This window comes from Terrapene carolina, unplaced genomic scaffold (assembly GCF_002925995.2).
Source record: "Terrapene carolina triunguis isolate 2854851 unplaced genomic scaffold, T_m_triunguis-2.0 Scaffold231, whole genome shotgun sequence".
Taxonomy (NCBI): Eukaryota; Metazoa; Chordata; order Testudines; family Emydidae; genus Terrapene; species Terrapene triunguis.
This window is the reverse complement of record NW_020664582.1, coordinates 12,918,280-12,932,659: the sequence shown is the minus strand read 5'-3', so window position 1 is coordinate 12,932,659 and position 14,380 is coordinate 12,918,280. Positions and strand designations below refer to the sequence as shown.

At 43.1% G+C, this 14,380-nt stretch overlaps 1 protein-coding gene across 2 annotated transcripts in view; it reads right to left on the bottom strand.

Moving 5' to 3' along the window:
- Positions 1-14,380, bottom strand: part of ACACA (acetyl-CoA carboxylase alpha) — a 197,325-nt gene that overhangs the window by 166,752 nt on the left and 16,193 nt on the right. The window contains exon 1 of one of the 2 annotated variants that reach the window (XM_024195395.2): positions 170-227. The exons of the other annotated variant lie outside the window; for it this stretch is intronic. Within the exon in view, the coding sequence (XP_024051163.2) occupies positions 170-222 (53 nt within the window). The 5' untranslated portion in view covers positions 223-227. Of the gene's footprint in view, positions 1-169; positions 228-14,380 lie in introns of those variants that run through there. 2 annotated transcript variants of the gene reach the window in all.

The window sequence follows — 14,380 nt, the reverse complement described above, 5'->3', positions numbered from 1 at the left end:
AACCCCAAACGCCTCCTACTAATTAAGAATTCCAAGGATGATCAAATCACCACTGAAAAATATTCAGGATCCAGTACTGATTTTCCAGAGCAAAGACAGGACCTCTCAGTCCTGTGAAGATGTAATTTGTAAGGTCCGACCACATCAGTAAAGCTGGAGCAGTTCTTACCTTTGGAGCATGTAGTACCTGACCTCTTGAGTTTCCTTTGCAGAATCCTCCATGATGGTCTGCTAGAGGGATTTCCAGATTTTGATTTTGTTTATGACTCGTTTACAGCTGCAGCTCTAAATCCAGAAGGAGAAAGCCACAAAGTGCTTCCTTTGAATTTGTATGGTCCCTCTTGGAACTAGATTTGAACAACACAGCATTTCCCTGATTGCCTCAGATTTTTAACCTTTGTCTCTCACTTCCCCACCCTCTTCAGTCTCAGTCTCTCTCTCTCTCCCCCCGTGACACATGGTGTGTCTACTCAGCTGGGGTAGCAGCTTTCACTGATCTGCATTTGAGAGAGAAGAGTTGATCAGGGAGGAGAAAGAAAAGATCTCCGGGTTATGTAATTGGGTTTAAGAAACAGCATTGCTGCTGCAGTTTTCATGCTGCAAAATAGCTTTTCATTGCAATGATCATTCTCTGCTCACACTCACTAGAGTGAGGTCACTTTAGAAGACACTTTAGATTCCACAGTTTCCCGTTTGTCAGGAATACATGTCAAACACACCCAGAGGCAATGCCTTGGTGTATACATGGATACTGGCCAGTGGCTCAGCAAGCACTTGCTCAGAAGCTGCATGGATGCATCGGGGGAAGGGGGTGCACTGAGGTGTTCCTTTTTGAGCCAATAATCCCAGAGAAGTCCATCAAGCTGAAAGGATTGCTATCTAGATCAGGTTGAAAATAAAAGTCACCAGGCTGAGCAGATGACACAGAACATGTTTCCACGGTTAAACAGAGGAGAATCAGATGTGAAGCTTCTCCGGTCATATAGGGAAGGATGGTGTGGATTAGACAGGATGAGGGATGGTCCAGTGCACTAGCCTGGAACTCAGGAGACTTCAATTCAATTCCCTGCCATGCCACAGGCTGCCTGTGACACCTAAGTCTTTCTGTGCCTCAGTTCCCCATCTGTAAGATGGGGATAATGATACTTCCCTAGCTCCCAAGGGTACTGTGGGGATAAATACATGAAAGATTGTGAGGCTCTCAGATACTATGGGGATGGAAGTCCTGTAAGTACCTAAGATAGACATAAACATGAGCATCAAGCACACAAGAAAAAGGTACACTGGGGACCTCTGAACACAAAAACCATGAGAAATGTACGTGTATGTAGCAAAAGGTGCAATAAATTAATAATAATAATATAAGGAGATATACCTATCTCATAGAACTGGAAGGGACCCCAAAAGGTCATCGAGTCAAGTCCAGCCCCCTGCCTTCACTAGCAGGACCAAGTACTGATTTTTGCACCAGATCCCTAAGTGGCCCCCTCAAGGATTGAACTCACAACCCTGGGTTTAGCAGGCCAATGCTCAAACCACTGAGCTCTCCCTCATCCTGCTCACTGAGAGATCAGAACTAGAGATGCCGAAATTGGATTCTGTTTTCAAATCCTGAAAAGTACAGAGACCCATCTCCAGTCATCACATATTTTAAACTAGTACAGCCCTGATCCCCGTCTGCAGAGGGTCTGCCAGCACGAGTGACAGGAGGGAAACTATACAATCATCCAAAGATCATTTCAATAAGGATGCGCCCACAGCAACCAGTAGAGTTACTTGGCCTTTACAGCTCTTAACATGGTACCCTCCGAAGCCTGAAGCAGGACAACAGGATGCCAGAGCAGTGAAGAGCAAGGCCAGTGCATTGAGTCAAAGAGAGGAGCTAGGAACAGGGGCACATGGGGAGGTATGTTCAGGCAGAAAGTCCTGTGTGGATAGGGTGACCAGATGTCCCAATTTTATAGGGACAGTCCCGATATTTGGGGCTTTTTTTTTATATATAGGCACCTATTACCCTCCACCCCCATCCCGATTTTTCACACTTTCTATCTGGTCACTCTATATGTAGATCCAATTTCCCTGAGCTTTATCAGTAGAAAGGTGGAAGGGCACAATGACACCTTGTGGCTGCAGAGAAGGAAGCAGATAGAGCATCTGGAGTGCAAGGGAATCTCTTCTGACTAGAGAACAATGGTGACAAAAGACTTAGTGGAAGGGTCTGAGCTGCAAAAATTTGGATCTGGATGTCAGCCCCCAACACACACAGAATTTGGGGTGTTCAGTTCTGGAGATTTGGTTTGGTACTTTGTACAAAAGCCATGGAATTTGGCTGTGTTCTGGATTCTGACACCCAAAGTTTGGGGTGAGTGCTCAGATGCTGGTTGTGCGGAAACATGACTGCTTCTGTCCCTTCCTGACAGGATAGACAAGGAAGGGAAGAAGCAAGCACTGAGGGGCTGCTGCTGTCAGTTCCTTCATCAGTGGCAAGATTCCTTCAGGCTACAGGCACCGCTCATGGAATTGCTCCAGGCTGCTCTAAACCAAACCACACGCTGTTGAGATGGGGAACCTGGGATGCCAGGGACCCAAGCTGCTTCGCCTATCCCCTCGAGATTAACGCCCACCCTTTCATCCCAGCATTAACAAGCATGGGCACAGCAGATGCAATACTCCTTCTAGGGCGCAGGCCTGTTTAATCACTTCGTGACTAATGAAGCAACTGGCATGTTCACCCAACAACTAAATGCATCACTTCCACTGATGGCCTTTGCTTACATTCACGGAGTGCTAGGGACCTTTGGAGGCAGGGCCACACTTCAAAAATGTATCAGCACTATAGAGCTAGTCAGAAAAATTGCCACAAAACATTTTTCCCATAGGAATTTGCCAATATTGAAACATTGCATAGAAACTGTCGAATTTCAATGAACTTCCAGGGGAACCCAGACAGGATTCTATTGGAAACCTGCCTAGTTCCCTACCAGCTCCCTCACCCAGCTTCTCCATAGCCCGCCTGGTAGGCTATTGGGGAAGAGGGGTCCAAGACTCCAGGGCAGCCCACCACATGGACTGCCCAAGCTCCCAGGTCCTTGACAGCCTGCCAGGTGGACTACAGCAGAGCTGGCACTCCCAGCTCCCCTTCCACCCATCAGGCAGACTACAACGTCTGCCAAATGTTCAAGCCCCCCACATCCCAAACCCACTCAGTCTCTGAACTTCGGAGCCATGGGAGAATAAATCTACCGCCTCTGCTACAAGTATAACAAGCCTGGAGCAGCCACAACACTGGCTAAAAACATGAATCATGTCTGCTAGCAGCTGAATTCACTGTGAGGTATGCTACCAAATCAGTGCACATGACTTTGGTGCAACACATCCTCAAGAGACATTCCGCACAAGGATAGCACCATTCTGATATGATACTCCCCCCCCTCACACAACAAACACACTGCAAAGGTTCTTTCCTGAGCATCTAACTACACAGACACTGTCCATGTTACCCTAATTACAGTAAACACAAGAAATTCATCCTCTCTTTGGCACCAGGCCCATCGTTAGACAAAAAGACAAACCTAGGCTGTTGTCTCCCATTCAGATCTCTAACAAATGGAGAGCATCCATTTTAGACACATACCTGACGCACATTCCAACTAGGAGCCTGCATTGATCCCAGCACTGTAACATGCCTATCAGTGACGTAGCAGTTTATTCCAGAGGCAGTGATGCATTAGCTGGCTTGTTTGCAATGCAGTCTTAAGCAGACTGCAGCACGCGCGCACGCACACACACACCACACACACACACACACAAACCCCGAAAGGATTATTTTGCACACTAGGCCTGCAAAGGGTGTGGAGAGGCAGCTTTGATCACGAATGCAGTGTTTTTACTCAGGCTGATTTAGAGATGTATCTGATCTGAGTGGGAAGCTTTAAGCACAGCTAAAGCAACCATATTATGACCTGCTCCAGTTTCAGAGCTGCTCTTGCAAGCTATTTTACTGAGACACACAGATAAAGCAAGTGTGCACCCATGCAGTCTAGAAAGCGAAGCAGCTTTTGGGGGCTATTTTAGACAGAGGAAATGGCTGAACATGCTTTGGGTAAGAAGTAAGAAGGCTATCTGGGGAAGAGGACTGACTGGACTTAACCAAACACAGTTCTATTTCTGAACCCTTGAAGGGTTTCATGTCATACTTCATCCTATAGGTGTCAACAAAATGACATCAGTGGTCTCAGATCTGTTTGCTTGAAAGGCCAATGCTTACGGACCTTAAGTCATTAAAGACTGGGCACAATAGAGCAGTAGTTCTCAACCAGAGGTACACATATCCCTGGGGATATGCAGAGGACTTCCAGGGGGTGCATCAACTCATCTAGATATTTGCCTCGTTTTACAACAGGCTACATAAAAAGCACTAACGAAGTCAGCACAAACTAAAATTTCAGACCAATAAAATGGGGAAGCAGCTTCAGTAATAATGTGCTGTGACACTTTATATTTTTAGGTCTGATTTTGTAAGCAACTTGTTTTTAAGTGAGGTGAAACTTGGGGTACGCAAGGGCTGCAGTAGTCTGGAAAGGTTGAGAAACACAGAAATAAAACACAGATCATCCCCTTTATTGCTCAGCATGTTCCCCACACTGATATCCATGTGAATTCTGAGCAATGATCGAGGGGAGACTGCAGCCCATAATAATTATTCTGGAACCAAAAACCACAGGACCCAGCCTAGCCGAAGGACAGTGATTTCATGCCTCCAAAACAAGATTCCTTTTTCCTGCGCTGGGTACTTTGGTTGCAACAGCTGCAAAGTCGTCGGCATTGTGACATTTCTCATTTGGAAGAAACACACATTTTCTTTTTATAAATCACAAATCCAGTCTGTCAATTATTATTCTGCAACGTGTATTTCACAGTTGGCCATCACCAGAATATGTGATCACCGAAATTACTACTGTGCCTCGAAATTTTCAAGTCTGCGTCTCTGCTATAATTATGGGGGCAATAGATTTGCTTTCTTAGTGCATGACAGGCTCATTGAACTCAATGAGACTCTTTTCATGGATTCCAATGGGCAGTTCCTATGCACCACTGATCCAGAACCTCTCTCCCCACAGGTCCCTCCATACCTTCTTTCAACCATTCTTTTTGTCTTTCTTTTCCCCCCGCAAGGTGCTTTGCCTCTTCTTCTACACCTCCTTTTCACTTGGAGCAGCCTCCCAGTTCCTCCATATGTCAAATGCCTTCCCTCTCCTTCTCCAAATCTCCCCTCAAAATACATTTCATTTGGCAATCCTTCTTGCTTAGCTCTCCACAGGGATCTGCCATCCTGCATTTGTACAGCTGGCCTGTATATTATATTTGTCCAAGTTAGATTGTAAACTCTTCAGCACAAGAACCTTGTCTTATGCATTCTTGTCTTACTACCTGTCCTTCCAGCAGGCCTAGTGTGCAAAGGAATTGCATTGCAATTGCACTGCATAAGGAACAAACCAGATTAATTCCTGGTATGATTCCAATTAAGCCAGTAGAGTTACATTCTGTATGAAATTGGCACAGTAGCTTCAATTGAGGATGATAAAGTCAGATTCCAAGTACAGACAGAAAGCTGGGAGTCACTAAGAATTTGCATTGTAAACAGAAACCATGTTTCTGACACCCCTTCTCTCACTACTAGTACCTTACTCCAAGAGCAGTCCCACCAATTTCAATGGGATTATTCCACAGAGTAACGATTGTACAGCAGTGAAGGTAATAGAATCTGGCCTACAGATGACAACACCAGAGGGATTGCCTTTGAATTTCAGGAAAGGGGATGAGGTGAGGATTAGATTCAAATCCCTGAATTCATATTTTCCACTCTGGTTTTGGTTCAGTGTTGGATCCAAAGCAGGAAGGGGCTGTTCAACTTCAGTGCCAAGATGTTCTCCAAATCTAGCAAGAGCAACTAAGCTGGTGACGTTTCTGCCATTTCTGGGCAAAACTCCATGAGATTTTGGTGCCATCAGGCTCAAACTCTAGTTTTAAATCTACGATTAAATCCAAATCCCGAGCCCTATAATCTAAATTTAATCCACCATCCACATACCAGTTCCTGGGGCCAGCTCTTACGGAAAAGTCTTTTTTTTTTTTTAAATCTGATCCTCCACGTAATTCTGCAAGTTCCTGTAATATCAGCCAGTTAGTTTTCAAGTCAAGTTACACTGCAGAGACAAGGGTATTTAAACAAAACAACACATCAAATTGCCCCCCTACACAGTTGAGATTGCAGCAGCACTGAAGAGCTCCACAAGGGATGACATCTAGTGCTCCTTGTCACGAAAGTTTAAAGGTGAAATGGGGGAATTGGAGGGAAATATTTGTGCCTTTTACAGTGAACAGCTTCAAAAGTTTCTCCCAAAATTTCCTACCCAAAAGGTTTTGCTCAAGAAGGATGGCCTTGTAATTAAAAACACAGTATTAGAAGTGCGAAGATCTGGGTTATTTCCCAGCACAGCGAGTTCCTACACTTCCTTGTGCCTCAGCTTTCCTCTCCATAAAATAGGAACACTGATACTTCCCTGTTTCCCAGATGTACTGCAGGACTTAATTCACGTAGGGCCCTGCCAATGCCCATTGAAGTCAGTAGGAGACCTTCCACTGATTTCAATGTGCCTCTGATTGGGCCTCTAAATGTCTAAAAAGCACATAGTAGGCCCAATATTTTGAGGTGCTGAGTGCCTCCTAACTATAATGGGAATGGAGGGCATTTAGCAGACCTCAGGAGAGGGCTCTAAAATTCTTAGATGGAAGGTTTTATTAAATTGCAAAATATACTTTATCCTTTTAATTAGAAAGATCTTCTATGTGAATAGGTATATCACTCAGCACTATGGAATCACAGCATGATTCTGAGTAGATTATCAAAATCTTCCAACAAAAAGGGACTCTGGACTTAGTACTTCTAATGTAAAAGCAGGGGAGGAAAGGATAAAAAATATGTATTGAGGGCAGAAAAAGCAACATTCCTCTTCGTACATCTCAAAAAGAGCAGGATGGAGGCACAAACACTTTTCAATTTGATTTGCAGATCACCTTCTCTTATGTATTGTATTGAGCGGGTGGAATAGTAGGATGGATTTTAGAAGAGCTGCTTGACAATTTAAGAAAAGGAAGAAATAAAGAGCTTGCTTTAGGTTATGCTGGTGACATGTAGTTACAAAACCATTCCATTTTTAATGGGCACAGGGCCTGATGCAAAGCCCTATCCAAATGCAGTAAGAGACCTTGCCATTCATTTTAGTAGGTATTGCATCAGGCACATAGTTTAGACCCAACATTTAGATTTTGGGGCTTTTTTTAAAATAAAAATAAAAAAACTTTATACTATTTAATGACTAGAGCGTTTTCAATGTAATGCAATTTTCAAGGCAATTTCAACATCCCGTGGCAGTGTTGCAAACTCAGGCTCAGCAATATTACAATGGTGTTTGAGAAACCAGAAAGCAAAAAGGAGTGTAAACAAAGTGAATTGGCTATGCTAGTTTCACTGGCTAGAAGTGCAAAGGACAAGCAAACCGCATCAATGGTGAAGGCTAAGGATTGGGAGGGAGAAGAGATTGATAGAAATTATTTTTTTGGCAATGCCTCCTTTAAGATAGACATTTATGCAAGTTGCTGAAATAAAACTGTATCGGGAACATGCATCACCCTCCTCTATCTGCTGAGCGAATAGTTGTCGACCTATGGCAAAGAAGGCGAAAGGGAGGAAAGCAACCCTGCTGCCCTCAGCAAGCAGCACAGAATTTCATTTCATTAATGGCCTTCTGTCTGGGAGATGCAAGCTCTGATGCAAGTCTCCTCAAACAGGCCTCAGCAGTACCATGGCAACTGGTGGCACAGAGAGCAGATTAAGGGAGGAGCCTTCAATTCAAGTAGTGGCCACGTGGCTGGAAATCCAGAGAGGACCTGGAAGGGGAGAAATCAGATCAGTGAAGGAAAATTTCCTACACAACAGTGCATGGTTTGGAAATTCCAGAGCAAGGCCTTATCGTTCCTAAACTTAAGTATGCATCTGAGATATGCCAATGGAACTGCTAATGTGCATAAGGTTGCACAGGTGCTTAAAACTTTGCAGGATTAAAGCCTACTTGTTTAACTTAAAATAAAACACAAAAATAGATCAGCTGTTTGGTTGGTTCTCTGTGCTATCATGCCAAGTTCAAAGTCAGGTCTGGCATTTCATCTGGCTGCCCAGTCTAGAGTGCTCAAGACATCCCTCTCAGTATCAAAATTAGGGCCTCATTCTGAGAAGACTTCAACATGTGAATCACTGCTCACATGAGTCTCAGTAATTCAGTGGACTACTCACCTGGTTAAAGTTTGTCTATGGAAATCTTCTCATAATGAGGCAGAAAGGGCCAAATTCTCTGTGGAATTAACTCCAGTGACTTAATGGAGTTACACTCACAGGTAAAGATCCAATTCTGAAAGCGATTCTTCACAAGAACAACTCTGCACCTGCACAGTAACTTACTATACTGGGGCCTAAAGGTGTAAACAGAAAAAAGTGTGCAGAATTTCCTTGATTTTAATATGGGTTTCATACAAGATGCCATCTTGAAAATGTTAGTAAAAGTCAAGAACAATTTATTAAATATTTACTTAACCACATTGTGACAAAAGAACCCCAAAGTGCTTTCCAAGTTAATGCATTCAGGAGTTATTTTAACCACTATTGAAACACGGGATGGAACACAGCAGCTGTTTAACAGCTCCCTGCAACTCTACACAGCATACCAGGACAGGAATGCTGTCTTCCATCAGAAGAAATCAGCGAACCCCAAAGACACAATGTTGTGCTAGTGCATGAGAAAATGAAACTGACCAGAAACAAAATACCAGTCAAGTTTTACTGTCCAAGTTGTGTAAAGTGCAAAAAGTATACAGACAGTACAAATGAAAGATGTTTTAAAGATGTTTAGTCGTAATGCAAGATGTTTTTATAACATAGAGGGGTTAAGGGAATTATTTTTAAACACGTGTTTTCTGTTCACAGTGCCCCTTTAACAAGGTGGAACAGTACAGCAAAGCAATTTTCAGTAGCATACAGGCAGGGACAGCTTTATAACAATATTCTGATCTGTCTGCTTGTTTTTTCAGTACGCATTTTTCTTGCTGAACAGAGCAAGATGTGCCACGTGCCAGCTGAAAGCACATGATCTGATCATCATTTTTCAAATCAGTCAACTGATGACCAACTGGCACAACTAGACCATATGGATTTCTAGCTGGAATGGGAGTTTACCTTGCACATCTCGTCTCAGCAAGGGCTTCTTTAGCAACACCATAGCATTTAGTAAGTGGAGTTTTCTGTCAATTCCAACGTTCTATTCTCTTCTGTTCACCAAAACAGAATTTGAGTATCTCACAGTGTCTATGAGCAGAGACTAACAAGTTTTAAATCAACTCTGATAAGGTGGGAAAACACAACACACACTCAGTCTACATACTGAAATACAGAAATGTGACTTGGCATACTGAATGACCATTACCGGCTCCTGATTTATGGATTACATGCAATCATCTGATAGGATCTCAGCTAATACAAATACGTTTTCGAATATACAGATGTGGTGTTGGCTAGTGGATGGGATAAGGGGACTTGGAGCTAGGAGGTCCACGTTCTAGTGTAGACTCTGCAACTAACATGCTGTGAGAGATCACACAGATCACTTGACCTCTCTGCCTGGGTTTTCCCAATCTATAAAACAGGAAGAGGAGGACAGTTTAATTGAGTGTTATTTGAGGACCAAAGAGGAGTAATCCTAGCAGTGGGGTGATCTTAATGAGGTGATTTTCTCATCTGTGTTTCAGTGCATCAGCTGAATTTTCACATTGTGAAACTCTGGTTGAGGTGACATGGCAAGCCTGATGAAACCACACCTGGTCAATAGGGCGCGCATGATCACAACCCCAACCTTGGTGCTACATAACACAGTCACCCAGAATTGCATCACCACTTATCTCCACAGAGCAGTGAGATGGTGTTTGAGCTGGAGGAGAAAGTGAAGGGGAGGAGGATTAACTGTTTGTTTATTCTCTCTGAATCTCTGAGTTACTGAAGTTCAAAAAGCCCAGATCCCCAGACAAAATCCCTCGCTGCCTTCCTCTGTAAAAGGAGTACTATTTTTCAGCTTAGAGTGCATGGCGGATATCACACCCACCTCTTAATCTCAATGATCACATGCTCCACTTCGTTAGCCCAGCAACAAGCTGTGAACTAAGAACATAAGAACTGCCAATGGTTTATCTAGCCCAGTACCTGTCTCCAACAGTGAGTACCAGAGCTTCAGAGAGAGTGTACAGAATAGGGCAATTACAGGGAGATCCACCCATCTTCCCCTCCTGACATCCAGCAGTCAGAAGTGACCATCTTGGCTAATAGCCATTGATGGACCTATCCTCCATGAACATATCTAGTTCGTTTTTCAACCCAGTTACACTTTTGGCCATCACAACATCCCATAGCAATGAGCTCCACAGGTCTATTGTGTATTGTGTGGAAAAGTACTTCTTCTTATTTCTATTAAACTTGCTGCCTGTAAATTTAATTGGGTGACCGTTGGCTTTTGTACTGTGAGAAAGAGAAATGTTATTCACCCTATCACTTTTTCCATGCCATTCTTGATTTTATATGCCTCTATCATATTCCCCATTAAATATCTGATTAAATCGGAATTCAATCTTTGTGGCTCAGGGGGTTGGCAATTTAACATGGGTAGAGTGGTATGTTTGATTCCTCTTTCTTTCAAAGTCCACAAAATCCATCAAGAATTGCTTCCCCTAATTTTTAACCTCACTCCCAAGTTCAAAAGCGTCCCATTTTGCAGTCACCACTATTGCCCCAAATCGGGATGGTACTCTCTTTTGACACACTCAGTTCCATGTTTTAGCTAGACAAATCTCTACTGAATGGGCCCCGAGTGGGATTTCTCTGCAGTAAAGCCAGTTTCTCTCAATGACCTAGACTGGAAATCAAACCAGAGTTCTCCATCTGGCAGTGCAGAGCAAGTGAACTAGTACTCCAGGCAATCATGCAATAGACTGCGGCATCTCATGTAGTGACCAAAAGCCACAACCTATGGACCTTAAACTAACTCCCTCTACTAACTTATCTTTGTCTCTTTAGAGTAGGTGCCAGAGTTATCTAGTAGTTACAAAAAGGAAACTGGGAGTCAGACATCTAGGTTCCATTCCTTAGCACTGCCACTGTTTCGCTGTGCATCTCTGGGCAAATTGTTAAAAAAATTTGTTCCAGCATCTTTCCAGGTATTGAAGTTAAGGAAGTTAAGCAATCTATTTGTAAGCACTTGGAGGATTATAAGAAATAGTCAGCATGGATTTGTCAAGAACAAACCACACCAAACCAATTTAATTTCCTTCTTTGATAGGATTACTGACCTAGCAGATAAGGGGAAACAATAGACATAACACACCTTGATTTTAGTAAGGCTTTGGACACAAACTAGGGAAATGTGGGCTAGATTAAATTACTAAAGGTGGGAGCAGAACTGATTGGAAGACTGTACTCAAAGAGTAGCTATCAATGGTTTGCTATCAAATTGGGAGGGCATATCTAGTGGTGTCCCACAGGGGTCAGTACTGGGTCTGGTACTATTCAATATTTTCATTAAGGACTTGGATAATGGAGTAGAGTATGCTTATAAAATCTGCAGATGACACCAAGCTGGGAGGGGTTGCAAACACTTTGGAGGGCAGGTTTAAAATTCAAAATGTCCTTTACAAATTGAATAACTGATCTGAGTTCAACAAGGTGAAATTCAATAAAGACAAGTGCGAAGTACTTCACCTAGGAAGGAAAAAATCAAATGCACAACTACAAAATGGGGAATAACTATCTAGGTAGTAGTACTGCGGAAAAGGATCTCGGGGTTATAGTGGATCACAAATCGAATACAAGTCATTAACATGATGCATATGTTAATGCAAAAGGCTAATATGATTCTGGGGTATATTAACAGGAGTGATATATGTAAGACACAGGAGGTAACTTTCCCACTCTACTTGGCACTGGTGAGGCCTCAGCTGAGTACTGTGTCCAATTCTGGGAACCACACTTCAGGAAAGATGTGGACAAATTGGAGAGAGTCCAGAGGAGAGCAACAAAAATGACAAAAGTTTTAGAAAACCTGACCTATGAGTAAAGGTTGAAAATACTGGCCATGTTAAGTCTTGAGAAATGAAGACTGAGGGGTGACCTGACAACAGTCTTCAAATATGTTAAGAGCTGCTGTAAAGAGGATGGCGATCAATTGTTTCCCATGTCCACCGCAGGTAGAATAAGAAGTAATGGACTTAATCTGCACCAAGGGAGATTTAGGTTAGATATTAAGAAGATCTTTCGAACTAGAAGGGTAGTTAAACTCTGCAATAAGCCCCCAACAGAGGTGGTAGAGTCCCCATCATGGGAAACTTTTACAAACAAGTTGGACAAAACACCCGTCAGGGATGGTCCAGGATGGTTTACCTCGTCCTGCCACAGGGTACTGGGCTTGATTTGATAATTTCTCTAGGTCCCTTCCAGCACTACATTTCTATGATGCCTTGCCTCAGTTTCCCCCATCTGTAAAACAATGATGCTTTAAGATCCTCAGATGAAAGGCAAGGAAAACTACTCCTATTAGTTTTAATTAATCTAAAAAGGTAGCCTCAGGCCGTGACTTTTGTGTTTGTTTGTTTGAACTGGCAAATCTCTCAATTTGATTGCCTATCAAATGACCTCTAAAGAGAGTATCAAAGCAAGCAAATTATGAAAGAGGAGCTCAAGGTTGGGTACCTATTGCATTAAGGATCTTTGTTGCCAGTTAATGGCATATGAGTAGGGTGACCAGACAGCAAATGTGAAAAATTGGGACGGGGTTGGGGGGGTTAATAGGAGCCTATATAAGAAAAAGACCCAAAAATCAGGACTGTCCCTATAAAATCGGGATATCTGGTCACCCTACATAGGAGTGATAGGAAAGAGCGAATAGAACTTTGATTTTTGTCTCTCTTGCATCTTTCCAGGGCTTCTCACCACATTAATGGGTAAGCACCCTCATTTTCCTCAGGTCTAACAATATACGAAGTCTGAGGGCCAGGTTCCACTTTCTACTGAAAACCTTTTGTGCTGCTAGATTATTAGGGCTGAAGGTCATTGGAAAGGTAATTTCCTCCATATTTGCATTAAGATTTTAGAACTTGCCTGTGATTTCACTGCCTCTTGGCTAAGAAACTCAAAAGGGCTTAACAGAAACCTTAATAAAAATCGCTGAATATGTCTGTGGGTAGGTATTACCGCTGCCATTTTATAGACGAGAAAAGACATTTTCATTTAATATTTTCAGAAGAATCCATTAATTTCGAGTGCCTAACTTGACCACTAGGCCCTGATTTTCACCATGCACTACAACTCCAACCAAAGTCAACAGAACCAGTGGATGCTCACCATCTCTGAAAAAGTCAGGCCCTGGCTATTCTTCATCTTGGAAACCCAAAATTAGTGGACCCTCTTGAATATTTTGGCCAAGGCCACACAGCAAATCAGTGACATAGCTAAACACAGAACTCAAGAGTCCAGACCCCCAATTCCGTGTGCTGGTCACTAGATCACGCTGCTTCCCAGGATGGGTACTTCAGAGATATAACACTTGATCTTAGCTCAAAGAGCCGAGGACCACAAAACAAGATCAGTGCCCTATTGTTATACAAGCACATAGCAAGAAAGAGTCCCTGTCGCAAAGAGCTTTCTGCCCTTCTCTGTTCAGAGGCTGCATCCTGAAAGGCGAGCTGGGCAGTACAGATGAGAAAATCATCGTAGAACTCCCCACACCATTCACAAAATGTTGAAAGCATCAATGAAGCGGACACATGTGCATTACAAGCACCACCATCAACTCATACAAACAGCTGTAGGTCAGCAACAAAGTGCAACAGCTCTAGAGGGCAGGTATCATTCTGAAGACCCTATAAAGAGCAAACTGACTCCCTTTCCGAAGGAAACATTAACATCAGGTGGGGACACCTACAGAAACCATCATCACGTCCATCTTATTTGAGCCCTAATAGGGGAGATGAAGTAGCCTTGCTTGTAAGGGTGAGGCTAAGATCCCCTTGAATTGCAAGCAGCAGCCACATTAAATGTAACGCTGCTAGACTGCTGCTTCTATTATTCAGAATGAAATGTTTCTCCCAGTGGCAGTAAACACGTTATTACAAACTATACAGAGTACCAGCATGGCACTCTCTCATTCAGAGACAGTCATTTCCTTGGAGATATACAAAGCATTCTGACTACAAGCACCCAAAACATAAAACTCCACCTGTCAGCAACTGT